The sequence below is a fragment of the Natator depressus genome, chromosome 7 (genome assembly GCF_965152275.1).
Source record: "Natator depressus isolate rNatDep1 chromosome 7, rNatDep2.hap1, whole genome shotgun sequence".
Lineage (NCBI taxonomy): Eukaryota > Metazoa > Chordata > Testudines > Cheloniidae > Natator > Natator depressus.
In genome coordinates this window covers 75,207,609-75,235,598 of record NC_134240.1, presented here as the reverse complement: position 1 = coordinate 75,235,598, position 27,990 = coordinate 75,207,609, and the positions used below count along the sequence as shown (strand labels likewise).

At 41.8% G+C, this 27,990-nt stretch overlaps 2 protein-coding genes across 4 annotated transcripts in view; one reads left to right on the top strand and one right to left on the bottom strand.

The window, feature by feature from the left end:
* Positions 1 to 12,430, top strand: part of FAM13C (family with sequence similarity 13 member C) — a 227,882-nt gene extending 215,452 nt beyond the window's left edge. Inside the window, exons 18-21 of the mRNA XM_074958796.1 lie at positions 4,271 to 4,366; positions 5,867 to 6,063; positions 8,882 to 8,983; positions 10,486 to 12,430. Of these exons, the coding sequence (XP_074814897.1) occupies positions 4,271 to 4,366; positions 5,867 to 6,063; positions 8,882 to 8,983; positions 10,486 to 10,609 (519 nt within the window). The 3' untranslated portion in view covers positions 10,610 to 12,430. The remainder of the gene's footprint in view (positions 1 to 4,270; positions 4,367 to 5,866; positions 6,064 to 8,881; positions 8,984 to 10,485) is intronic.
* Positions 12,091 to 27,990, bottom strand: part of PHYHIPL (phytanoyl-CoA 2-hydroxylase interacting protein like) — an 88,585-nt gene continuing 72,685 nt past the window's right edge. For 2 of the 3 annotated variants that reach the window (XM_074958830.1, XM_074958831.1), the window contains exons 3-5: positions 19,723 to 19,897; positions 18,550 to 18,667; positions 12,091 to 13,413 (exon numbers count right to left, since the gene is read on the bottom strand). In XM_074958830.1, the coding sequence (XP_074814931.1) occupies positions 12,879 to 13,413; positions 18,550 to 18,667; positions 19,723 to 19,897 (828 nt within the window). In that variant the 3' untranslated portion in view covers positions 12,091 to 12,878. The remainder of the gene's footprint in view (positions 13,414 to 18,549; positions 18,668 to 19,722; positions 19,898 to 27,990) is intronic. The other variant, XM_074958828.1, reaches the window with a different exon arrangement.

Below are 27,990 nucleotides of genomic sequence, written 5' to 3'. Positions count from 1 at the left end.
CAAAACGGAGGGCCCAAAGTATTTAATTTAAATTGGCCTTTCGAACATAAGAGCTGGCGGAGATCATTTTGTTTGAAAGTGCCATCTATGACACAAGCAGTATCAAAGGCCCTTTGAGAAATGGTACAATGGGGTGCAGAAAAGATGTTTAGATTAGGCTAAACATGGCGAGACATGAGAGAGCTGTTGCCCTACATTCAGTTCAGCTAATTTAGTATGTGTAGTGCTGCTTACTGCTACTGTCTCCCACCTAAAATCTGCTTTACTAATATTTTCAAATACAGAAGAGTTGTTTGCCTGCCATGCCAGCCTAACCAATTATGAAGTCAGGTGTTTATTTCCAGGAAGAAAATAACATTGTGCTGACATTAAGATATTAAATTGCCTAATAAAATCCATGATTTATTTTTTACAAGCTAGTCATAACTTTAATTATATCAGAAGTTGGAGAACCAAGGGTGAACTTGTAGAGGATCTGGCACAAGGCTACAGTGTTTGGGTTGCTAACCATGCAGGAAAATGTGTTAATACCACCATAAAATCTGACTTCATTGACATTTTCAGCAATTTAATAAAAACATTTCTAGTACTGTAGGGTTGTATTATGTGCTCTTTTAAAAATCAACTGCTAGCCCAGAATATTTGGCAGGGTCTCTTTACAGATATTTTGCTTTGCTGAGTTGCCCTTGTTGTCCTTTCTGGGCGTTGAACTCTTTTGAAGATCTCGCCCATTATTTCTTCAAGTATACTTACAAGAGCAGCTATCATATCCGCTATGATAATCATATGGATGTGAGGGGGTGGAATGCAGTTCTCCTTTCCGTTACTTGGTTATACCATCTGTAATTATACCCAGGTGTTTTGTATTCACTCACTTTTTACAGTAAAAAAATACCATTAAGAAGAAGTTTGGACAGTGTATTAGTCAACATGAGGATATTTACAACAGTTGTTTCAAGTAAAAAATGTTACCCTTCTATTCATGGTGGTGGGTGGGTGAAATCCCCTCTCGTGCAGGTTGAGGCTTACCTGGGACTTAATTAGTGTGTAGGCCATGTGCACAGGGGTAAACTTCAACCAGTATCTCCTTTACTAAGTATAGCAAATACTGCTTACATTTAATTAGTCAAAAGGTATCATTTTAAAGATTTGCAAGGGCAACTGCTACACCAACTCACTTTGCGTGTTCCATGCTGATTTTTTGCAGGATGTGCACACAACTGCACAACATAGATTGAGGAATACTTCCGTGTAATGCTAGAACCAGAACCTGGAGACAGCACTATAACGGAACATTACCTAGTAAACATTATAGCATCATATTAGAAAATCCTGCATGCAGATTGGATAACAAAACATTCTAAGCAGTTTTCAGAGTAACAGCCGTGTTAGTCTGTATTCGCACCATACGACAGTTACTGAAAATCTTACACTTCATAACGGTAACAGCCAAATTGTCAGAGCAGGCCCAAGATCCTTACACAATTGTGTGATTACAGCTATATGTACAGTTAACTCGACTGCAAGGGCAAATCAGCCTTAGTAGCTATTGTGTGTGCAGGCATACAGCCTTAGTAGTTATTGTGCCATGAATGCACATTAGTGGCAACTGCCTGTGCATATATAGATATAGAACTGTACACAAATGTAGAATGTCCCTTTCTGAAAACTTGGCCCCTAGCAACCAGCACAACACATGCATTTGTATGTATCAAACAGTTGTATCAAATGTAAGGAATGTACTTCTAAGTACCTACCTTTAAAGGCTAACTAACTGCTTAAAAATGGAAAACACTAATTAAAAACATATTCAGTGAAAAAATTCAGAAACTCAACTTGTTACAAATAAGATTTTACCTTTATATTTTTAGCAAATACTAAAAATCAGCCATAAACAAAATGTCACTTTTCTACAAACTTCACTGTGGAGGCAGGAGTGCAGTGAAAGACTACACTAAAGAAAGCGGCCAAGTTGCTAATTACTATTAAACAGCAGGCTTAGGAATGTTACTGGGGTCACCAGTGAGCATGCTGGGAAAGTCTGATGATGTCTTAATGAGAGAGAGGGATAGCTCTTCCCTCCTTATCTGAAAAGTCAGCCAGAGGAGAAGCTAAAAGGGGCTGTAGCCTTAAAAATATTTTTCTCCATTTTGTAGGTCAAGGGCAAGAAGGCCTGTCAACTGCAATGAAACTGAATGTGATGATTGGGAGTAAAAACAGCACCCACCTTCCCCTACAGAGGGCAACAAGCTAGGGTAGAAGTAGCACTCACAGACTACAGTGAAGGATACATTAGAGATACTCTATAACTGGATTAGATTAGACAGGCTGATGGCATACAGCAGCATTCCACCGCTCTCTCTTCCTTACTCCATATACCTCGATAACTTTCCATTTCTGGGCTATTGCCCATGCCTGCAGCCTGTCCATATCCTTCCACCTCTGCCCCCACATACTCACCTGAAGTTGTGGAGATGATTTCTACACAGTAGAGTGGCAGCAACTCCCATGGGTGCTTAAATGGTCACTGTGGGGATTGACAGGGATTTGAGAATAGGGTGTTAAGGAGCACAGGGAGGAGATGAACTCATTTGCAGGTGATTCCTTTCTGACAATTTTCAGAGTGGTAGCTGTGTTAGTCTGTATCAGCAGAAAGAACGAGGAGTACTTATGGCACCTTAGAGACTAACAAATTTATTTGAGCATGGACGATCCCTCACTCTCACAGATCTTGGGAGACAGGCCAGTCCTCACTTACAGACAGCCCCCCACCTGAAGCAAATACTCACCAGCAATCACACAACAAAAACACTAACCCAGGAACCTATCCTTGCAACAAAGCCCGATGCTAACTCTGTCCACATATGTATTCAAGGGACACCATCATAGGACCTAATCACATCAGCCACACTATCAGAGGCTCGTTCACCTGCACATCTACCAATGTGATGTGCGCCATCACGTGCTAGCAATGCCCCTCTGCCACGTACATTGGCCAAACCGGACAGTCTCTATGTCAAAAGAACAAATGGACACAAATCAGACGTCAAGAATTATAAAATTCAAAAACCAGTCGGAGAACACTTCAGCCTCTCTGGACACTCAATTACGGACCTAAAAGTCACAATTATTCAACAAAAAAACTTCAAAAACAGATTCCAATGAGAAACAGCGGAACTGGAATTAATCTGCAAACTGGACACGATTAAATTAGGCTTGAATAAAGACTGGGAGTGGATGAGTCATTACACTAACTAAAAACTATTTCCCCATGCTAATTTTCCCCCTACTGTTACTCACACCTTCTTGTTAACTGTTTGAAATGGGCCATCCTGATTATCACTACACAAGTTTTTTTTTTCTCCTGCTGATAATAGCCCACCTCAATTGATTGGTCTCGTTAGGAGTTGGTATGGCAACCCCCATTTTTTCATGTTCTCTGTGTGTGCGTCTATCTTCCTACTGTATTTTCCACTGCATGCACCTGATGAAGTGGGCTTTAGCCCACGAAAGCTTATGCTTAAATAAATTTGTTAATCTCTAAGGTGCCACAAGTACTCCTCGTTCTTTCTGACAATGTTGCCCTACAACAGGTATGATGCAATCATAGAACCACAGAGTTGGGTCATCTAGTCTAATCCCCTGCCAAAGATGCAGGTATCGTACACAGTTAAATAAATTAGGTATGTTTTTTCCTCTTTGGGCTACTGTGACTGGCCAACTCTTTCTTTTAATAGAGTAGGATGGCCTGTTGTACAGCCAGAATCCATAGCCTTATACATGACACATGCAATTTGATAGGCTGTAAGTATTTTTGGTTGGATTGAGTTCATAGTAAACTAAAAAAAAAACTAAAAAAAAAAAAAGCATTATCCCTAAATTAGGCGCATCTGATGCTCAGGGGTTAACTAGAGAGAGAACAGAGAAAACTAACTCCTTTAACAATATCTGCATCTTCAGAAGGGAAACTGTAACCAGTTCACCCTTTTCCCAAAATGAATACCTCAAGGAGGCAGATTCCACCTGGTATATTTTTCATTAGAAAAATTACATTACACTTTTGTTTTCAAATTGTACTATTGTATTCAAATTGTACTGTGATGTTTTATGAATTATGCTACTGTTACCATAAATACGCATAAATATTAACTGAAGCAATATTACATGTATGGCCAAATTCTCCTTAGCTACACTGGTATAAATGAGAGCAGAATATGGCCCATAATGCTTGTGTTTGAGAAGAATGTACTTTCTTACGGTTTCTTTTTAGGTAACTAAACAAGAGAGGAGTCTTATGAAGCCTCTTTATGACAGATACAGAATTATCAAGCAACTTCTCTCGACACCATCTTTGATTACAACAATTGTAAGTTGGAAAGAATTAGTATTTATTGTAAAGAAGCTATACGAGATTCTGAATTGTGCTTTGTATGCCAGTTTAGTGACATTCTAATCACTCTTACACATGCCGGGCTTATAGAATGCTTATTGATCAAATCATCCAGTTGATATTTAAAGAGGAGTAAACATCCTACATGATTCAACCCCAAAGCATGCCAGAGGTCATGATGTAAACCATCAATTTCTGAATCAATCAGTTTACATGGGTGGGGACGGGATCAGATGAGGGAGTTCAGCTTTTAACCTTCACCATTACAAACAAATCTACGCCACAAAATGAAAGCTGTGTCTATCTGTATTATACTGTTAATATATCCTCCTTGATCTTTGTTTGTTGAAAATACTTTCATTATTACTTAGCACATTAAGATCTTAGCATAACATTTTGATCAATGCTATACCAGTGTGAAAGAAAGAAAAGCTTTTCATGTATGTGATTCTGATTGTTAAAAATAACGATGTTTTTTTAAAAAAAAAATAAAATACATGTCAAAAATTGATGAGGTAGAACTGGTCCAGAACTGGTGCCTTTACTCTCATTGGGTAGTGCTTTACCTTGTGAATTCCCCATTTCAGTAGCACTTCTTGCAGGATGAGGTACCACTGAATGTGAGCTGCAGTAGCCCTTTCTAAATCGCTTGTCTTGTCACTATAAAAGAAAATACTAATTACAAAGCCTTGTTCCACATCTTGTGGTAATGTTAGCATGGGACTTGCACATGAGCTTCAGGGAGTTATAGGCACCCTACTCTCATTGAATTTCAATGGGGTTCATTGATTCCTTTGAAAATCCCAGCCATAACCTTATTACTTCAGAATCTCTTTAACGCTTCCTTCATGTTACTTCGAATGAACTTTGGTCAATGCATTTTTTAAAATCTATAAACAACAGTTTTTAAGAAGTGGACAATTTCATCATCTTCTTGTACTGTAGTACAACTGTAAAATGTGTTGCAATATGGTCATTCTTTTTTGATTGCTAAAACCATTTGTAACTCTAAAAATACCTCTAGAATTATTATTTTATGCATATTGTAGCTTTAATTTATGAACTGTTGACACTAAATGGTACAAGTTTACTTTACGGAGAATTAAACAAAGGGCTCTCTCGTTGCAAACCTTACTCATGGGGAGTTTAATTGATTTCAGTGGGACTAGTTTAATGAATAAGGGTTTCAGGATCATGCCCTATATCCTATTTAAAAGCATGCTCTTGCAAACGTTTTGTTGTATGAGTAATCCACAGTAAGTAATTAGTAGAGCTACTTATGGAAGTAAGGGCCAGATTCTGCCACATTTAGTCATGGCAAGTAATGCCTTACAACGCAATTTGCCCCATTAGAGGTTGTAGTGAGAAATCTCAAAGTGTGTTTAGCTATTGGTTTTAATACCTGTAACCTCTTGTATTTTCAATAAATAGTATGTAGACAGCTAATTTGGTGATGATGTTACATATTACAAGCAGGAGGAAGAAGATTCAGATGAAGACCGTTCTCAAAGCAGCCATGAATTATCATCCAGTCCGGCATCTAACCTTCCTGTAGATGACTATCTGTGTTGCTCAGATGAGGAGAATGAGCCTGCAATTGTTTCACCTCTGGATGAAAAAAAGGCAATCAAACAACCAGCCCTGTCTCTGTCCAATTTACATGAGGCCACAATGTGAGTGTTGCAATTTTTCTTCCTGATCTTCTCTCCCCTCCCCCCCCCCCCCAAAAAAAAAACAACCCAACCACACACTTACATGTTCTAGTCACAGCATGATCTGTACTTACTGTCAAAATCTCCCAAGGATCAGGAAGCTCTAGACCTTAAGGATTGAGTTATATCCTTTTTATGAGAGAAAGCAGAGACAGGATATTTATGTGATCAACTTACCTGTGCTTTGCCATACTTTGTGTAATTCAGACAGCTCTAGAGAGAATTGCCTAAATCCAGAAGGAGAGAGGCAGGGAAATATACATATATGAGAGAGAATGATATATGCAAATCATAGAATCATAGAATATCAGGATTGGAAGGGACCTCAGGAGGTCATCTAGTCCAACCCCCTGCTCAAAGCAGGACCAATCCCCAATTTTTGCCCCAGATCCCTAAATGGCCCCTTCAAGGATTGAACTCATAACCCTGGGTTTAGCAGGCCAATGCTCAAACCACTGAGCTATCCCTCCCCCCAATAGGTAGAGACCCCCAATAGGTAGAGCCCACATGATGACATAATATAAATGATTTGTCGACTTACCTATTTTTGTTTAGACATTTATCTACTTAGTTTCTTAAAAGGTATTTGTGGAATAACACACGTTGGATGAGGAGGCTTCAGTATTAGTGGTGGCTTGACCAACCAGGCTAGTTTTTTTTCTTTTTCATTTATAATTGCAGTTCTATTGGTTACATTTCATATTTCATAACTGTAGTGTCGCTGGTGTGAAAAGGACACCTTTTCAACTGAAGAATCTTGATTATATTATCACATTTCTAAAACGTACAATAGTAGACTGTAAGAATTATTGTAAATTCACGGTCTGGCCTGGTATAATTGTTCATGTATTTTCACTACGTGTTAACATAATTCTGTCTATATCTTTGTTGAAGAAAATTATTGCTGTCAACAAGGGTGGTCAACAAACTCCTATAAGTGATACAGACAGTGATTTGGAATCTTATGTTTTGTATTTCTGTGAAAAGGGCAGTTTATGGTCAAGTTGTTTAGTTGTGGGGATACACGTGTGCTGATCTCATTCAGCCCTGGTGCTCATTGATGAAAACACACCCTACGGATGAATGTGATCTCATACAGTAACTCCTCGCTTAACGCTGTAGTTATGTTCCTGAAAAATGCGACTTTAAGCGAAACGATGTTAAGCAAATCCAATTTCCCCATAAGAATTAATGTAAATATGGGGGGTTAGGTTCCAGGGAAATTTTTTTCACCAGACAAAACACACACACACACACACACACAAGTTTTAAACAATTTAATACTGTACACAGCAATGATGATTGTAAAATTTGGTTGAGGTGGTGAAGTTAGAGGGTGGAAGAGGGTGGGATATTTCCCAGGGAATGCCTTACTGCTAAATGATTAACTAGCTTTCGGCTAAGCCCTCAAGGGTTAACAAATTGTTAATGTAACCTCACTCTGCAAGGCAGCATGAATGGAGGGAGGGGAGACAGCATGGCAGACAGAGAGAGATGTGTACTGCCCCTTTAAGTACATTGCCTTTAAAAAGATCAGGAAGTTGAGATAGCAGCCGCAGCCAGCAAGCTCTCTCCATCCTAAGCCCTGTCCAGTCCCCACCTTGCTCTATATGGAGAAGGGGTAAGTGGGGTCAGAAGCAGAGGGGAGGGGGAAACCCTGATATTAGCCCCCCCCCCTCTCCCCTCCCCACAGCAAGCAGGAGTCTCTGGGAGCAGCTCCAAGGCAGAGGGCAGGAGCAGCACACGGCAGTGGGGGGAGGGACAGCTGAACAAGCCGGCAATTGGTAGCCTGCTGGGCAGCTGCTGCACAGGGAACTTAGGGGAGCGGGGAGCTGCTGGTCCGCCTTGGTTTCGAGCCCCCACCAGCTCGCTGCAACGGGCTGCTCTTCCAGCAAGCAGTGGACAAAGCAGGCGGCTGCCAAACAATGTTATAAGGGAGCATTGTTCCCTAATTGATCAGCAACGTAACAAAGAAAGGTTAACCGGGACAACTTTAAGTGAGGAGTTACTGTATCTTATACTATTCCTTATATTTCCCATGTGTTTTGATTGACACCTGAGAGTCAGAGACATGAATAAAGGCAGTTAGGTCCTATTAAGTGAGTGAAGATAAAAAGAATGTATGTTGTTCTGTGGAACTCTCACTGTGTAAATGATGCAGCATGGAGAAGTGCTGCTGAGATTTCTCAGCGCATCACGTTATTATGGAACAGTATCTTTTCGGACATATTCTGAAAGTGTTTTATCTTCTGCCTAAGGACCTTATCCTGCAAACACTGCCCAGCGTAGTTCTTACTACAGTCTGCAGTTCCATTGACTCACAATAAACAGCACTGCATTTGATGGTGTTTGCAGGATCAGGTCCTATGCTGCTAATCGTGTATCCCCTTTTTTACTTACGGGCCTGAAACTGTAAGGTGTCAAGTGCTTCCTGTGAGATGCTGAGCACCATGAACTCCACATAGAACTAAGGGTGCCCACAGGATTAGGGTCAGAGTGTTTTATTGCTTCCTTCCATAGATTCTCTGCATTCCCTTTATCAGAGGAGTGTGAATGACACCAAAAGCAAGGAAATGCTGTAGATTTACACTTGTGCTGTCATAAGTCCATTACACTCAGACTTGGAAGAAAATTTTAGGATTCCTTGAACTTAACAGGTCAAATTCTGCACTCAGGTGACACCTGTCACTGTGCACATATTGAAGGGCCACATCCAGCCCTAATGTTTTAACTATTTCTAAGTCCACATAGGCTTCAACTGCCTCTACCTCCTTTGTAGGCCTGTGCTTCTTGAACATCTCAGAGAAACAAGAGCTGACAAGAAAAGGCTTCGCAAAGCTCTAAGAGAATTTGAGGAACAGTTCTTTAAACAAACAGGAAGGTAAACAAAAACCTCTTTCATGTATTTTAAGCAGATGCTTATGTTTCCATTAAAGAACATATTCTTAGGCAGCAGGGACTTACCTGTAGTAATTGGGCTGGGGGGAGGGAGGGGATGGGACGGGACTGTGTTATCTTTTGTGCTTTCAGAGTCCCAAGGTAGCTACAGCCCAGGATTGGAAGGAGACTGCTGGGAGCACCGTGGAGGCATTGGGTCTCTATGGAGATGATTTTTTGCTCCGACAATTCCTCCAGGATCTATGCAGATCCTTGAAATTCTTCCAGGTTTAGGATAGCCCCCATAACATATCCTGTGAGAGGGCAAAGATCCACAGGGAACTCTGCCAGAGGATCAGTCCAGAAATTTCCTTCCCTAGACTTACTGACAGAAGGAGCAATGTGACCCCTAGTCAGGGGTTGGGGTAGCCCAGCAGCAGCTGTGTTTGCCACACATGTACTATTAGGATCTCCTGATTTACAGAACTCATATGCAGACAAATACATATAGTGTTTTTTGATAAATGTAAAGTTGAAATGTCATTTTCCTGGAGACTTTTTACCATGACTGGTATGTTGGTGGCAGGCAGCTCTGTCCCACCCCTCCCCTTTCTTAAATGGGCTAGGTGTGGCCAGAGGTGCAGGTAGTGTGGGCCTGATCCAAAGCTCATTGACATCAGTAGTCTTTCCACTGAATTCAGTGGGCTTTGGATTAGTCCCTATGAGCAGAGAGGAGCCATTTTGTTGTTTATAACACAGACCTTACCGATGAGGTTTTTTTCTGTTTTTGTTTTTTGGGGGAGGAGGGTGTTTTCTGGGGGTTTATTGGTAAATTCCAGATTATACCTAAAACAAGGTGAGCTTTCATTCAGATTTTTCAAAAATGTGGCCTGCTCACACTTTCACATCACAATATTGCTCATCTTAAGAGGAGCAATGTGTGAGGGTATAATATTTAAATTGTGCAATCTGCTTTAATGCTACTGAATTCATGACAAGTCCCTGAATGAAAACAACTTTAACTCCTTGAGTGATCTCAGGTAGGTCAGGATGATTTCCTATTGTGATGAAAGAACGTTTATGGTCTTAGACTCTATGGGCTCAGTCCAATGCCCTTTGGATCAATGGGAGCTTTTCCATGGATTTCCCTGAGTATTGGGGCTAGCCTATATATGGTTCAAAAAGAAAACCATAGTGTAGTACCATGGTAGTTATATTTTCCATAATCCTGTACAACAACATATCTGCATATTTTGGAGTGAAGTAATTATTACTTACACAGTTGACAAGAAATGTGATTACCTTGTATAATCTAAACCTCAGAATTCAGTATTTTAATTGCCATTCCTATAATCCTACTTCACAATAGTGTGCTCTTTTCATATGTCTGTGGGCATCTAAAATTAGAAAAAAATGTAAAAAAAAAAAAAATCACAGCAGAAATCATTTTAAACCTCATTTTTCTTCTGTGTCATAAAATGACAGAGCTCTGTTTGATTGTTTCAGGAGTCCGCAAAAGGAAGATCGCATACCTATGGCTGAAGAGTACTCTGAATACAAGCACACGAAAGCCAAACTCAGGCTCTTAGAGGTTCTCATCACTAAGCATGATGTCTCTAAAGCAATTTGAAGTCAATGAAATACATAGCTAGTGTTTGCTAGCAAAAACCAAAACAAACAAAAATAATTTTACAGGTCTGGGTCTTTCTGCACAGTTATTAGACACACTGAGAATCTGATGCACTTTAATAATCTTATTAACTGAGACTAGGAGAGGATGGCAATGTGTGTAAGAGTATGTAAACGGGAGGGAGTGAACTATATTTTTCCTTTTGGAATAGCCTTGAAGTGCACTATGATAATGTTAGAAGTTAAAGGGACACTGTAAAGTTGTTTCGGCCCTTAGTCTAACCCGCTTTATCTTAAAATTTATAAACCATTAGGGCATGCCCTCCAGATTCTAAAAATAATCAGAAATCCACCACTCTGTCTCACTCAAAAGCAGTATAATCCACTATTTCTGTAGGCAAAACAACTTAGAACATCATATGTTAACTAAAAACCTGTAGACCAAATTCTACCCTTAGATACATAGGTGCAATTCCTATTGGCTTCAAAGAGAGGTGCATATACATGGACAAAATTGGGCCCTGAATTCTTGGAGTCGAGTAAATTGAGGCTGCTGGAGAAAAAGAAAGTGGTAAAATAACTGCCAAATGCAATCACAGTTTTTGCAAATGAGAAAACATCTATTTGGCAAAGCAACAAGGACTCAGTGGTTAGGGAAGGAATGCTTGTTTCAGGTTTGCCAAAGGAGTATAAGACAATGTAAAGGCACTAGGTGCTGGGCTGTTAAATATGGTTGGCAGTACTTTTATAGTACCCTAAACAAAATTCAGTAAAATAAATTGATCATACACGCTGATTTTTAGTTCTGTATTAAACTTAGCACTTTATTTTGCCTGATGCTATAAAATTTTGCTTTTCTGACTACCAAAGCTTGTTTGGAAGCATGCACTTTGTAAAATGTTAAAGTATTTCCTGTGTTAGATACCTATATTAAAATAATGAGGAGAATAGTTTATTGTATTCTGACAAGATATTTTGGATAGATAAATGTATGCAGTATATAATTGAAAGTCATGGTTGTGAGATGAGGAACTCTGGCTGCCTTGCTTCCTAAAAATAAGACTACAAAAATATTTTTCTGTTGGAATTATACATCCTTCAGCACACCCCACTTTGTAATGTAAAGGGATTTTCCTCACTCTTGTGATAGATCATTTCTGAGTAAAGTGCAATATTTCACAGAAGGATTGTCAGCATTTTGTATTTTTCATTACAAATCAAAGACATATAATGGGAAAATGTCTATACCAAACATGAAGGAAGAGCTTGAAAGGGAAATTGTTGCATCATGTTTAGTGTTTTGTTTAAATTGCCATTTTGTATTAACTGCATATAAGCCACCTGTTTTGCTATCTTAAGGAAATGTTCATTTTCTGAAGTCTATTCTATACCAACCACGTTTGTATTTTTATTGTATGTAATGTTTAGTACACATTTTCAAATGGTTTGGAGAAAAAAGTGTGACCACTACACAATGTGGATTTTTTTTTTATTTCTGAGGTTTGCTGTTTCACTGTATTGACTTGACAATTTATAACTTTTATGATTCAGAATGATCTCCTTTCTAAATCTGTTTAATTAAAGTAATCTAAGAGCAACAGGAACAGATACACAACTATTTGAAGTTTACAAACTACATCTTTGATAAGGGAAAATGGTTTCATGACATATGTATACAATTGCTATTAAAATGTACTCTATATATTCTATATGATTGTATAATATTTTATACAACAGTACAAATAAAATATTTTTCTATTATATTTGTGATGTTTAAACACAATTTTTGTTTCCAGTTAGCTAATATAAATAACACTGTCAAACAACAAGTTGGAAGTGCTGACATTTCTAGGCTTCGAGATTTAAATCATGCTGCAATTACAACCTTTCATGCTGTTTGGAGTTATCCCAGTGTTTGTTCAGTAGCTTAAAATAAATGCATATTTAAACACCATTATAAGCTATTATTTTTATTTTGCTAAAGCGGTTTATATAGGTTTTTGTTATGTTTGGTCAGGAACAAACAAACAAACAAAAATTGCAGCATCTAGGTGTAAATGTTGTCAGAAAGAAAATCCAGGATTTCTGTTCCCCTAATGCTATAAACTATTAGAAGGAAGGAGGAAAGTTATACTAAAAATGCTATTAATGAATTTGAAAAACTGGTGTTTGCTTTTGGTGACAGCGGCATGTGCATGCTTCTGAAGAGAACGTCTGACAATGGAAATGGACAACAGAGGTTCAAAGGCTCCTATATACTGGGGTAGGGATTAACGTCCAACACTGATGTTGCAGGTCTTGCAACTTGGATCTTTTTTTGCATTTGCAGTAGATGAGCTCATTAGCTGATGACCAGTAATTTCTGCAACTGTGCCGAGGGAAAGATCCACAGGATCAGTGTAAATTACTTCTAAAATAACATCCTGGGCATGGTGATAAACCATGATGCCATCTTCTTCGGTGCAGGTCAGAAATTTATTATCCTCTGAATTTAGCTGAGGAAGGCGCTGCTTACAGAATTCATCTCCTGGTGACCCAACAGGGGCAATAACAAGAATGACATAGTGATAAGCTGTGTACATGCAGTAGAAGTCCCCAAAGTACAAGTTAGTATTTGGATTGAAAAGTTTTTCAGCTGCAATCTCAAACCTGTATCTTCCATAAGGTGAATCTTGTGGTGGCTTCCCCGTGTTAAACTCAGTGTTGCAGCTAAAGAAGATGCCTTCCAACTTCCCACTGATTGGAGAGCCATGGCTACCACTGTTATCCTTGACAGAAAGCTGCATTGCATTTCCATGTTGGTCTCTAAAAATGAATGACTATTATTGTTTGTTGTGAAGAGTACAAGTTTGATTACTTATAGGACTACCACCGTGTCACAAGGGACACAAAGAGAAGCCAGTCATCTGAAAAACAAGGTTAACGCCACCCCACTCTCAAGGGAAAGCAAAGACAAATAAATGAAGACATGACCAGGGTGAGAAGGAATTGCTTTTCCATCTTGTCTCTGCTTCTGGAGGTGAGTTGTGTGGATGAGGAGGCAAAAACAGTACAGGAAACCCCACCCACCATATATTTTCTCAGCAACTGTAACAATAGTGGGATTTTAAGTCTACACTGAAAGTTACAAATTAATATTTTTTTAACGTTTTCAGTGGATGCTGTACACAAATTCACATGATGGCTACTCCCCCTCCCCCCTTTTTTTTTTCCAGTGACACTACGGCAGGGGAATACCCACATGCCCTCCAAAACCTGCGGCTTACTGTGCTCCTATTTACCCGATCGGGAGTAACTTAAGCGGAAAGACAAACAGTCTTTCTCTCTGTTTTATTTAAATAGGTCTTCACAGATTTTGTGCTTAACCACTGTGGAGTCCTGCTTGTGCAGCTCTGGAAGTTAGAAGTGGTGATAATAAGATGATAATCTCAGTCTAATAAATTTGAGGAGAATGAATCAGTTTTGGCCCCACTAAGACCCCATTTCATTTTCTTCTACAGAATCTTTTTCTCCACATTGCTAATACATGGCCCAATTTGGCTGCCATTGACTTCAGTGGAAGCAGGACTGGGCCCAAGACGAGATATTATTTAGTTCTTTCCAACTGTAATTATCCTAAACCCAAAAATACACACATCCAATCCCTTACATTGCAGTTCAACTGTTAGTGAAGTGCACAGACTTTTTATATATATACACACATACATACACAAACATGTCCACGGTGTATCACACTTTCTGTTTGCCTAAATGCTTTCAAAGTGCAATGAATCTTCAGCACCCTCATATCTAGAAAAAATATTTTACTATCACCACTTGGGTTAGGTCACTTCTCTTGTCAAAGCTATGACTGATTTCCTTTTGTTTTCTGCCTTGGTTGTAGGCTATTAAGTCTCAACCACAAGACAATTCCATCCCAGGTCTCATGTCCACCTACTCCTTTACATTTCACAGAACTCTTGCCACCTATCTGGTGTGCTAAACCGCCATCATCCCTTCATGCAAATTGACCAGTCTTAAAACAGTTTTCAGAAAGCTTTCTAACATTAATTCACCAACGAAAACTGCTTGTGTTAAGAACGCCACGCCCAATTCAGGCCATCGTGTGGTAGTGTGGGGCACGAGCTGTTTCTCAGGTTGGTGGTAGCGAGTGAAGCTCCAATGCCACTGTGCTATAAATATCACGTGAGCGCTTTTCAGTCACACACTCTAAGTATAAGGACAAACAGAATGGCTGATTGACCTGATGTAGCTGAAGGCTGAACACTGGGAAAGTCCCTGTTAACTGAGAAGCTCCTGAGTGAATCTCAGTGAACTGCAGAGAGGTATGGCTCAAACTCTGGGTCTGTGATGGAGCGTCTAACTCAGCAAGACAGGAGTGGAGGGGCACCTGTGCTGGCATGAGGGTTATTCTCAGTGGTATCCCAGCTCACTGAGTGACAGTCTTGAGGGGAGACAAATGGAAATTGATGCGCAATTTGTCCAGGAAAGGGCTGCACACCTGATCCTCATACCTACTGGGTGGAGTATAAGCTTTATACAGTGTATAAAGCTCATACAGATCTTAAAGGTCTGGGTGCTGGAGCTAGGTGACCTGCTGAGCTGTCTGCAGTTAAGGCTGCAGCTTTGGGGGTGTGGACCAGACCCTGGGTCTGTCTTGCAGCACGCTAGTGTGTCTGGTTCAACAAGACAGGGTTCTGGAAGTCCCAAGCTGGCAGGCTCAGAGGTAATTTCAGCACATCAGGTGACAGTCCCAAGGGGCTATCTGTGACCAAACCCATCACACAGCCTTTGTGAGAAAATTTTGTTTTCAGCCAGGCAAATACAGCTGCATGTGCACTACCTTAGACTAGTGCCCACCTGCCATAGCTAGCACCCAATACTGCACATACAAAACTCCCTTTGAATTCAATGGCAGCTGTACTCTTGTAAGGAATTTAAACATCAGGCAAACCCAGCATCGGATTTATCTGTAAACCGGCACAGGAAAAAATTTGTTTGCTTGTAAAAACTGAACTACCCAACAGGCTAACAGACGACTTGTACCGGTTGCTCACTGCTTTGGCATACTGTAGTTTCAGGGGTGGGGTGGATTTTTATTTTTTGCGACAGTCCAAGGTAAACCCGACTAGAAATTCTTGTTTTCAGCTAAACAATAGGTTACTTCATTTTTTATATGCTCATGGAAAGCAGGTTTAGTCCGTGCTGCTACTGAAGTGAATGGGAGCTATGCTACTAATTTCAACAGAAGCAGTTCTTACATAGTTACTTTGTAAGACAATTGTTAACCATGATGCTGGTAAATATCCTAGCTGTGCAAAGATGGTTTTAAGTGGCATATGGAACAATGGCTTTATCACCTCTAGTGCTAGCACCTGAGAATTCTTACCATTTCGAATCATATACCTTCTTCCGACTACAATTTTTCATATAGCTGTGAGGCAAACTTCAGAAGCTTTCTGACCCTCTCAAGACCACCACCTTTATCACTGCAGAAGTAATGCTCTGGGAAGATAGGGCCTAATTCATAGCCACTTATTCTCCTTTTCAAACAAATTCCAAAGATAAAGGTCACCTTCGCTGCAACCTGCAAAATGTGCTTGAAGCTATATTTCTGTGACAAGATACTGACATCCAGTGGCCAATTACGCTAATTGTTAGTATTCGCTAGGGAGTTGACACTTTCTTTAAAGGAAGCAGTCATGATTAAAGTGTACGTTAATTATATGCCACATTAAAAAAAAACAACCTGTAATGGTGTTGCAGGATCAAAGTTTACCTAGTAAACAGGCCAAGGTCTTGTACACTCTCTTGAGACACCCATCGGCACCCTCCCACTCTAAATGCACCACTTTGTGCACTACTGTTTACTACTTAAAAACCCATGGAGCCCATCAGAGGTCTTCTAAATCATAAGGCAAAACAACACTTTGAGGCAGGGAATGCTCGTTAAACGGTTACATGTGATGGAATGATTTGTTTTTTAAAACGTTGTTGCCAGGCTTAGTGGTCACCAACAGCTTAGTCTAGAGCACAACATCGTACCTTTCGAGACAGAAATTCTTTGCCAACTGTAAAAGACCCTGAATTTGCCTGTTTCTGAACATCTTCATGTATTCTATACTCCTGAGGGAATTATGCACCCAAATTCTGCAAATGTTGTCTATAAATAAATGTGGCTCCAGCATGGCAGTGGGGAGCACAGGCCATTGGCTGCATTGAGGTGGGAGATCACCCTGAAGTCCCCACCTTCCCCAGTACAGGGACTCAGTAGTGAGGCTGCACCTGACCCAGCCACAGTGTAAGGGCTTGGCCTGCCCCAGAAACACCCTGGGGCCCTGCCCTTCTGTGCCAGGCGCACCAGGTGTGGGTAGGCAGGCTCAGCCCAGCAGGATCCAAGTGTGGAGGGATCCAGGCATGGGGTGAGAGGTTTCTGTGTGTGGGCAGCTCAGTGGGAGATATGGATGCGCAGGGGCTCGTTGTGGGGTTCAGAGGCAATGGGACTCTGCAGGGAATCCAGGTGATGGTGGCTGGGCTCAGCAGGGGTGTATCTGGCTACCTTCAGAGCTTTCAAAGCTCTGTGAACTCAAATGTGCACATACTGTGAGCTATGACAGATTCACCCATGTGACCCCACCCAGTAGGTATGAGGATCATGTAAACCTGGGCATTCCAAAAGGATGATGTGCTCTTATTACAGGACTCAGTTTGAGTGAAGTACCACTTGCAGAAAACTGGAGCAGCTGAGTTACATTTGAGTAAAACTGAGGTAATGCAGTGTTGACAAAGGCCCAAAATCTTTAACATATGCTAAAATATAAGAAATAAGCGTGTTTAAATTTCTTTAAGGCAAGTAATCAGAGATTCTACCACTCTGAAAGGCAGTACAAAAACAGGGCTCTACTGCATTGCTTAGTGGATTGCAATGTACCCCCAAACCAGTTTTCTCCTAGAATACTATTCTTGCCACTTCATGGTGTCTTACTGTTTCATGATCAGTCAATATTCTGAACGCTAACCTCTAGCGTAAGGGGGTGATGGCATCTATATTTTGATTGGATAACTATCTACATTTGCTGCCTGTGCAGAAGAATATTGTAACCTCAGCACTATTACACAAAATAAGCAAATACATTGTATGGGTGGAAGTTAATAAAAAAAAAAACACAACAAGAGACCATTAAGGTTGCACAGCAAGGCATTCAAAAGTCAGTAAGGAACAGATCCACAAAAAGACTTAGGTGCCTGACTGCCACTGTCGGCATCTACATCCTACTCTTAGACACCACTGTGATCCTCAAACTCCCTGCACAGCTGCCACCTAACCCTGGAGGCACCTAAAATCCCTATGTGCTGGAGTTTCCACCATTAACGATCCCTAGGCACCTGGCTTTCTGCCAGTGAACATGTGCACAGCCAGCTTAGTTTAGGGAATCAGGAGCCTAAGTCCCTGCAGGAGCCTCAGGGTAGGCATTCCTAGCTATCGCACTTGTGAGGCCCGATCCAGTAGACATTTCAGCACCTACGTTTCTCTGTGGATCTGAGTTTAAATGACAGTATTCAGGTTGCATATGCTTGATTACAATGTGCACATGCAGATACTTGAGACATACGTATACATCAAGTACTTGCAGGCAAATGTATGTGCAAAATTGTACACCCCCTATCTTTAGAAATCTCATTCTTAATTTCTAGTACATCATCAATCATCATTACTTAGTCTTTAGATTATGATGGTGCCTAGAGGCTTGCTCAGGCCTGAAATTTCATTATAGCAGGTGCTGTGGAAACACAGTTTTTACTCCAAAAACTTATTTCCTATTGAGATTCAGTACTGAATTGTACAAACTTACATAAATGAGTTGCTTTTGTGTATAGTTTTAATACTTAGATGGAATTACTCTCTTAATGTGGACAATTTTGCATGTGTTTGTTTCTTACCTGATAGAATCAAAGTATTCTTTGTGCTGATTCCGATAAAAAACAGAAAGCTTAAGCATACGTCCTGCAATCACTTCAGCTTTTTCCAAAAGCTGTGTTAGATGAACTTTTGAATAATCTGTGAAGAGAAGACTATCTGCTAGTAAGAAAGAAACATCATCATCTCCTAAATCACAGTCTAAACTTATTTTGATGACTTGTACAAAATAGACAAAGGGTGGGAAGGCAAAGAGCAGCAAAGGGCCAGATTTTTGGGACTTAGAGCTTCAAAAATCTGCCCCAAAGTGACACCACAGGTCAGTGGCAGAGCCAGGAACAGAAGCCCCACTCACCAGACCACACTACTTCTCATGACTGTGATACGTGATAATTTTCACAAGGGGTTGTCAGCATTATCTCCTACTAATGGTATTTTCCATTAGAAACTGCTCCCTAATTCCCATGTGCCTATAACCTGGTAGCACAACACACTACCCCAGAGGAAGTACTAGGGCTCTCATACAGCCCAACCAATACAGGGTTAAATTCACTCCAGTGCAGGTTGCACAGACAAGGTCTCACTAAAATTCTTAATGAGGAGTACAGGGCTTTCCTACAGGCAGGCTCTGTGCGCTGGGGTGAATTTCATCCCAATGAAGATGTGTGTTAGTAAATTAGGAGACAAATGTATGCTCTGTGGGGTGGAGATGGTGGTGCTCTGAGGCTTTCCACAGGCAGACTGCCTAAGGGCTATGGGGTGCTGGGTGCAGCACACCGAACAGAAGCACTTGGAGCACTTTCAGGAAGCTTCATAGCTCTTGAGGCTAAAGACAGGTGCAAGGATGGCCCTGCTTCAGTTTGGTTCACCACGCACCCAGAGTGCCACCAAGTGCAATGTTTGGTCAACTGCTCAGTATGCGGGTACACTAGGAGGACAGTGTGTGAAGTGTGTCAGGTGTCTCTGTGTCTCCCTCCCCACCTCCCAACAAGGCACCAACAACCGTTGAATTATACATTTTGAACAGAAAATAAGCAGCCTAAACCAACCCTTCCATTTCCAGATGTGACAGGTACTGACTGCTGCCAATTATTCTGTGTCGCAATAGCTGAACCAGACGGAAGCTAGTCCCTTTCATACAGCATGTCTGCTTTCTTTCTGTCCCTATGTGCTGTATCTTTTCCCAGCAATCTTACCTCCTGTACAAAACTCTATGATTTCACTCCACTCAGAAACAACATAATCCCCATCAACTTGCTTTGATGCCGTCTGTACTGCTACTGTATATTCCGTTCTTGGGCTCAAGAACCAGTGTCCACGAACAGTCATAGGGAGTGGAACAGCTTTTGCAACCAGTTTAGTGGGTACATCCTAATGGGACAAAAAAGTCTGATCAGTTAGTTGAGCAAAACTATATTCAGAAAAACTAACACGGCTGTTACTCTGAAACCTATATTCAGAAAGTCATATAAGTTAATTTTGGGGGGGATGAAGTTCAATAACCTTATTTTAAACCCCTTAGGCCCAAATTCTGCTAACTTTTCTCACACAAGTACCGCAGTGAAGTTAATAGGATGACACACACAATAGGAAGGGGAGTGAGATTTAGCCTTTAGCTAAGTGGATTCTTTTAATATTGGGTCTATGTGAACATAGAATAATAATATTACCTGCAGCATAGAATATACACTATAGATCAAGGATATCAATTTGTACTTAAAAATGCAAGCCTGTGGGGGTGAAGACAATAATTTGATCATGATACACTATCCTGCTAAGGAAAAGTTAAGGCTGTCAAAACATAAGCTTAAAAATGTCTCTTCTCACAGCTTTTAACTAAATGTAGCTTCACTGACCTTAGTAGCTTACTGCTTGATTTACATCAGCATTAGGGAAGACCAGCCTTTCGCACAGCTCAGCACAAAATAAAGACAGTGACTCTTAAATATTTCAAAACCAGTGCTGCTTTCTTTCTTTCACAACAAGCCTGTTTAAAAATAGCACACGGGAAAGGCAAATGCATGCCTTTATGCGGAATTTGGGCTGTAAGCTTTGTGTCTATCCCTATAGTCTTCTGGGTTCTATTTTCCCCCCCGCTGTTCTTTTGCTGTGGCAGAGCTTCAAACTACATTGTGCTGATAATGAAGACTCTCTTTGGCAGCTAGCAAAGCTCACAAGATGCTGAAATGCTTGAACTCCACAACATCAAGGACTGCAGCTTAGATCTCGCCACAAGGGAATAGCTGGTATGCAAAGGTTTCCTTGCCAGTACTATGCAGGAAACATGGCTGATTTCTGGTGTCGTTCAAAATCCTGCAGAAGATGGTAACAGCCTTGATCTCGGGAACAAGCTGTGCAATAATAATTAAACGGACCATATTGATTAACTTAACTGTAATCTTCTATTCCCCATTTGTGTGTAAGCAAACTTAATGGTATGTGATATTAGAATAGCAGCATGCTTGGGAACAGGCAGGTAATTTTAGAATTAGTATTATTTTTATTACCAGAGCACTGAATAAAAAAGAGCTGTGATGTATTCACAATGTTTCCATTCATCAGAATAGCAAATAGAGACCGTCAGTATTCATTAATTGAACGCTACAAGGGCTGACTGTCATTGTGGGAGCAGAAACTGGGGTGAGAGAATCTGCATTTGAGAAACTGCTGGGAGAGAACCGCTGCCTAAGGAAATGGGCAGAGTGGTTGCTTTCACCTGGATGGCTGTGAATGAGGGATTCAGTGTATCAAGGTCAAATGGTGAAAAGGGATCAGGGAAATTGAGGACTGGTTGGGTTGTGGCAGGAGGGAATCCAAGCAAGAGGCAGTGGCAATGGATTCCCTGCACTGGCGTGGTGTGGGAGGTGGAGGTGAACTAGGTTCACCGGGGGAAGGAGACCAAAGGCCTGAGGTAAGTGGGGAAGTTGGATACCGGGAGGAAGCACGAGCAGGAGTGCGCGAGAGGGCAGGGCTCCTGCCTCATACTGAGAAACAGAGACGATCAGCAAGTTATCTCAAGTGCCTATACACAAATGAAGAAGTCTGGGAAACAAGCAGGGAGAACTGGAAGTCCTGGCACAGTCAAGGAATTATGATGTGATTGGAATAACAGAGACTTGGTGGGATAACTCACATGACTGGAGTACTGTCATGGATGGATATAAACTGTTCAGGAAGGACAGGCAGGGCAGAAAAGGTGGGGGAGTTGCATTGTATGTTAGGGAGCAGTATGACTGCTCAGAGCTCAAGTATGAAACTGCAGAAAAACCTGAGTGTCTCTGGATTAAGTTTAGAAGTGTGAGCAACAAGGGTGATGTCGTGGTGGGAGTCTGCTATAGACCACCGGACCAGGGGGATGAGGTGGACGAGGCTTTCTTCCGGCAACTCACAGAAGTTACTAGATCGCAGGCCCCGGTTCTCATGGGAGACTTCAATCACCCTGATATCTGCTGGGAGAGCAATTCAGCGGTGCACAGACAATCCAGGAAGTTTTTGGAAAGTGTAGGGGACAATTTCCTGGTGCAAGTGCTGGAGGAACCAACTAGGGGCAGAGCTCTTCTTGACCTGCTGCTCACAAACCAGGAAGAATTAGTAGGGGAAGCTAAAGTGGATGGGAACCTGGGAGGCAGTGACCATGAGATGGTCGAGTTCAGGATCCTGACACAGGGAAGAAAGGAGAGCAGCAGAATACGGACCCTGGACTTCAGAAAAGCAGACTTTGACTCCCTCAGGGAACTGATGGGCAGGATCCCCTGGCAGAATAACATGAGGGGGAAAGGAGTCCAGGAGAGCTGGCTGTATTTTATAGAATCCTTATTGAGGTTACAGGGACAAACCATCCCGATGTGTAGAAAGAATAGTAAATATGGCAGGCAACCAGCTTGGCTTAACAGTGAAATCCTTGCTGATCTTAAACACAAAAAAGAAGCTTACAAGAAGTGGAAGATTGGACAAATGATCAGGGAAGAGTATAAAAATATTGCTCGGGCATGCAGGAGTGAAATCAGGAAGGCCAAATCACACCTGGAGTTGCAGCTAGCAAGAGCTGTTAAGAGTAACAAGAAGGGTTTCTTCAGGTATGTTAGCAACAAGAAGAAAGCCAAGGAAAGTGTGGGCCCCTTACTGAATGAGAGAGGCAACCTCGTGACAGAGGATGTGGAAAAAGCTAATGTACTCAATGCTTTTTTTGCCTCTGTCTTCACGAACAAGGTCAGCTCCCAGACCACTGCACTGGGCAGCACAGCATGGGGAGAAGATGACCATCCCTCTGTGGAGAAAGAAGTGGTTCGGGACTATTTAGAAAAGCTGGACGAGCACAAGTCCATGGGGCCGGACGCGCTGCATCCGAGAGTGCCAAAGGAGTTGGCAGATGTGATTGCAGAGCCATTGGCCATTATCTTTGAAAACTCAGGGCGATCGGGGGAAGTCCCGGACGACTGGAAAAAGGCTAATCTAGTGCCCATCTTTAAAAAGGGGAAGGAGGAGGATCCTGGGAACTACAGGCCAGTCAGCCTCACCTCAGTCCCTGGAAAAATCATGGAGCAGATGCTCAAGGAATCAATTCTGAAGCACTTAGAGGAGACGAAAGTGATCAGGAACAGTCAGCCTGGATTCACCAAGGGCAAGTCATGCCTGACTAATCTAATTGCCTTCTATGACGAGATAAGTGGCTCTGTGGATGAGGGGAAAGCAGTGGACATGTTATTCCTTGACTTTAGCAAAGCTTTTGACATGGTCTCCCACAGTATTCTTGCCAGCAAGTTAAAGAAGTATGGGCTGGATGAATGGACTATAAGGTGGATAGAAAGCTGGCTAGATTGTCGGGCTCAACGGGTAGTGATCAATGGCTCCATGTCTAGTTGGCAGCCGGTATCAAGTGGAGTGCCCCAAGGGTCGGTCCTCGAGCCGGTTTTGTTCAATATCTTCATAAATGATCTGGAGGATGGTGTGGATGGCACCCTCAGCAAGTTTACAGATGACACTAAATTGGGAGGAGAGGTAGATATGCTGGAGGGTAGGGATAGGATACAGAGGGCCCTAGACAAATTAGAGGATTGGGCCAAAAGAAATCTGATGAGGTTCAACAAGGACAAGTGCAGAGTCCTGCACTTAGGATGGAAGAATCCAATGCACCGCTAGAGACTAGGGACCGAATGGCTTGGCAGCAGTTCGGCAGAAAAGGACCTAGGGGTTACAGTGGACAAGAAGCTGGATATGAGTCAACAGTGTGCCCTTGTTGCCAAGAAGGCCAATGGCATTTTGGGATGTATATGTAGGGGCATTGCCAGCAGATCGAGGGACGTGATCATTCACCTCTATTCGACATTGGTGAGGCCTCATCTGGAGTACTGTGTCCAGTTTTGGGCCCCACACTACAAGAAGGATGTGGAAAAATTGGAAAAAGAGTCCAGCGGAGGGCAACAAAAATGATTAGGGGACTGGAACACATGACTTATGAAGAGAGGCTGAGGGAACTGGGATTGTTTAGTCTGCGGAAAAGAAGAATGAGGGGGGATTTGATAGCCGCTTTCAACTACCTGAAAGGCGGTTCCAAAGAGGATGGCTCTAGACTGTTCTCAGTGGTAGCTGATGACAGAACAAGGAGTAATGGTCTCAAGTTGCAGTGGGGGAGGTTTAGGTTGGATATTAGGAAAAACATTTTCACTAGGAGGGTGGTGAAACACTGGAATGCGTTACCTAGGGAGGTGGTGGAATCTCCTTCCCTAGATATTTTTAAGGTCAGGCTTGACAAAGCCCTGGCTGGGATGATTTAGTTGGGGATTGGTCCTGCTTTGAGCAGGGGGTTGGACTAGATGACCTCCTGAGGTCCCTTCCAACCCTGATATTCTATGATTCTGTGAATTGGGATGGAGTGTGGAAGGAATTCCCTGCGCATGGACTGGGTGGCAGATGGGAGCCACAGCATCTTAAAGTGGCTGCTGCCATATGAACAGTGGACATTTTAAATTAACCTAGCTTCATCCAAGCACAAATGCCAGCTAGCTAGAAATAAAAAAAAAACCCACAAGATTTTGCTTCTGCATGACCGATAAACATGGTCTGAAAGGATTTTTTTAAATTAAGAAAAAAGATTTATTTTCCTGTTGTTTTTATATCAGAAATAACAGATTTTGTCTTCCCTGTTTGTGTAGGAGGACTATTTGGAAATGGAAAAACTAGCAGGAATGTGACACATCAAGAAAATTTCCCCCCTTAATACTTATTTTACTCAGCCTCCTAACAACCTGTTGAGGGAAAAACTCTTTTTGTCAGAGACTCAATTGCCCCATCTCTTAAACTGATGGCTGAGAAAGCTCCAGTTCCAGTTTTTTCTATGGTTTTGGGGATGATTCTCCCCCCACCCCAATGTGGGAAGTTTCAATTGTAAATTGGTGTCGTACTGTGAAATTTGACATGGTCATGGGTGTCCGTCCTCTTTCATAAATGGAAAACATGCGGAATCCAGGCCAGGGGTACAGCGTGGTTAAGGAATCACAGCCATTGCCATACAAAACCAGTCACACATTTCAGAGTCCTAGACTCTATTAGCAAACTCTGCAAATAAAGACTTAAGATGTCCCTGGTCATAGGTTGTAAAGTCCTCCACACATACCTCATCATGTCACTACTCAGCATACAGCAACAAATGAGCAGGATGGGACAGTAAAGGTTGTTTGGTAACCTTATTTGTGCATTTTCATATTTTAGTATTTGGGTTTATTTTTTAATGTGCAGCCTTAAACTTTGAGTCTCCAGACTGAAATGTGTGGGTTTTGAGAAAACTACAATGTTCACTCATGGGATTTTCCCCTTAACTAAGTGAAACACAGCGAGAGGGAAGCAGAAAAACAAGGATGAGAAAGCAAAACAAGGAAAGAATTAAAAAATGACATTCATGTCCCCAGCACTAGACCTTACACAAAACTACATCTTAAATAGCTATTATAGGACTCTTGCCAGACTGCACTCAGCAAAGCTAATGGACTCAGTAGTCTGCTAGCGATGCAATCATTATTTAGCCTCCTTATCATATTTCCTGGGGACATACAAGAATTGTCTTCATCTTGGATCTAGTTTCTGTGCACATGTCATAGAGGTGGTTATTGCCACCATTAATGCTGCTTTCTTGGGCTTGCCACTGAAGGCTCTACATCTTCATGCCTCTAAAATGTATATTCACAGCCATCACATTAGTGTATATCAGAAAATTCTTCTAGAGTACCAGAAAGGCCCTATCTACCTCCAGTCACTAAATGGAAAAAAAAAGGAATTACCTCTACTATATTTATGGGAAATAATAACCTTTATAAAAAGGACTAACATGATCACTTTTCTAATCCAGGGACTTTCTTCAAGACCGTTACCTTAACCTCAGAAACAAATCTTCACTTTGAGATGTCACTTGGCACTATTTCTTTTTTTTTTGGCCCCTTTGCCATTTGGCCCCAATGGTCAGCTGAGTCTGACAATGTGCAGAGGAGCTGAATGTCACCTTTGCACCATCAGGATTCTGTGGTTACCAGAGGCTAGTTTGGCTATCAGCATAAGATAGGACAGTTCTAGTATATGAGGGGCTGCAACAGTCCCCAAGAAATAGTCTGATGGCACAAAATAGTGAGAGCACAGTGTGTGCAAGTCACCCTCCCTCCCCTTGTTGGAGAGATCTGGCTGCTTTTCAGCCCCTTTATGCCAGAGAAGAGTAAAAGGGGGCTAGAATGCACCTGAAAACCAGGGCTTTTGCCTGCTTTCCTTTTTGCCTCCATTTCTTCTTGGTAAGCACAAGAGTGGAAGACAGTGGAGCTAGGTTCAATTCCTGGCTTTGCCAAAAATTTACTTGTGACCATGACAAGGCACTTAACCTTTTGTGCCTCAGTTTCCCCATATGTAAAATGGGAATAACAATATTTCCATACTTCAAGAAGGTGTGATAAGGCTCAAGGCTTGTAAAGTGCTTTGACATCCTCTCATGGAAGATAAAATATTATCATTGTTATTGCTAAATCTATTTTAGTAGCTACAGACTTCCTCACGTACACATTTCCATTTTCCACAAATATGGTGACACTACAGTAATAAATAACAACATGCACTATCTTAGGAACTCAGTGTGATTTACAAATGTTAATAAATTAAAGCTTAACATCCTCCTAAGGGATAAATAACATGTCATTTTTACCAACAGGGAAACAGACACAAAAAAGTTGAGGGCAAGTTTTTATGTATGGGTGACTCATTAGGCATCTAAATAAATGACCAGATTTTTCAGAGGTGCAGCTCGTAACTGTTATGCAAAGTTCAAGATGTCTACATCCAAGCTCATTTTTGGTTCATAGTGTGGACAGATCAACACAGCTATAGCCCCTCGTTAAAGAACCAGGCAATCATCTGGGGGACTTCATTCTTCAAGGATTTCATTTTCTATCGTTACAATTTCTGTTCACTTTTAAAAGTGTAGTTGGTTAAAGTATACTGAGGCAGCTGCAGCAACAGAGTACAAAAATTGTTCTGCAGGTGTCATTCCCCATTTGGCTAGCGGCATATGGTATGTCTTATCCCAGGTCCTGGAGGATGGGACCTTTGAAGAGTGATGAATGAGGAAGAGTTAGTGACCTTCCTTTGGACAGCACCACTGCATTAAAATAAGAATACAAAAGTACGTGCTTTATCTGCCTAATCCAAAGCCCACTGGGGACAACGGAAAGACTAACTTCAGTGGGCTATGGAACAGGGTGTGATGGGGTGTTCACTCCACACCTAAGTGGAAGGGGTTAATGTAGGCCTCCAGGGCCTGCCATAGCCCCTCCCAGAAAGGAGTAGGGGAGGTCAGTCCTCCTAGCAGCCTAGGGAGACTGCACAGGAAGCAGCCAATTGAAGGGAGGCTGCATGGAGCTGCCCATGAGGGCCTAGTGGACTAGTACAAAAGGAGCTGCAGGGCAGCGCAACGTCAGTTGCTGTGGGGAGCTTAAGGAGCAAGGACTGTGCTCCTAGTAGACTACAGCAAGGGTAGCATCTTGGACAGAGTAGTTGCTGGCAATGATCGGGGGGAGCAAGAGGGAGCCACTGGGGAAGTAGCTAGACTGGTGGAAAGTGATACCTAGAAGGGGGAAACCCAGATGGAGACACAACTCGGGGGCCGAGTCATGAAGAGCATGCTGTGGTACTTGGACTGAGGCGGGTCTGCAGGTGGAGGAAACAACAGGAGAGGCACCACCTGGAGTGGGCGCACCGGCTGGCAGAGCTAATCTCTGTGACAGCCAGCGGGAGGCACCATTGTGGTGAGTAGACTCTGCCACACAAAGGCTACGTGACCATCTAAACAACAAGAACAAAACTTCATTCAAAAACTATTATTTGCATATGTTGTTATGGCTTTCTGGGAGTCAAGATCTTCCTCTTCACAATGAAAGGCAGGATAGATCAGTGGGTAGAGCAGTCAAGAGAACTGAGTTATGTTCCTACCCTGC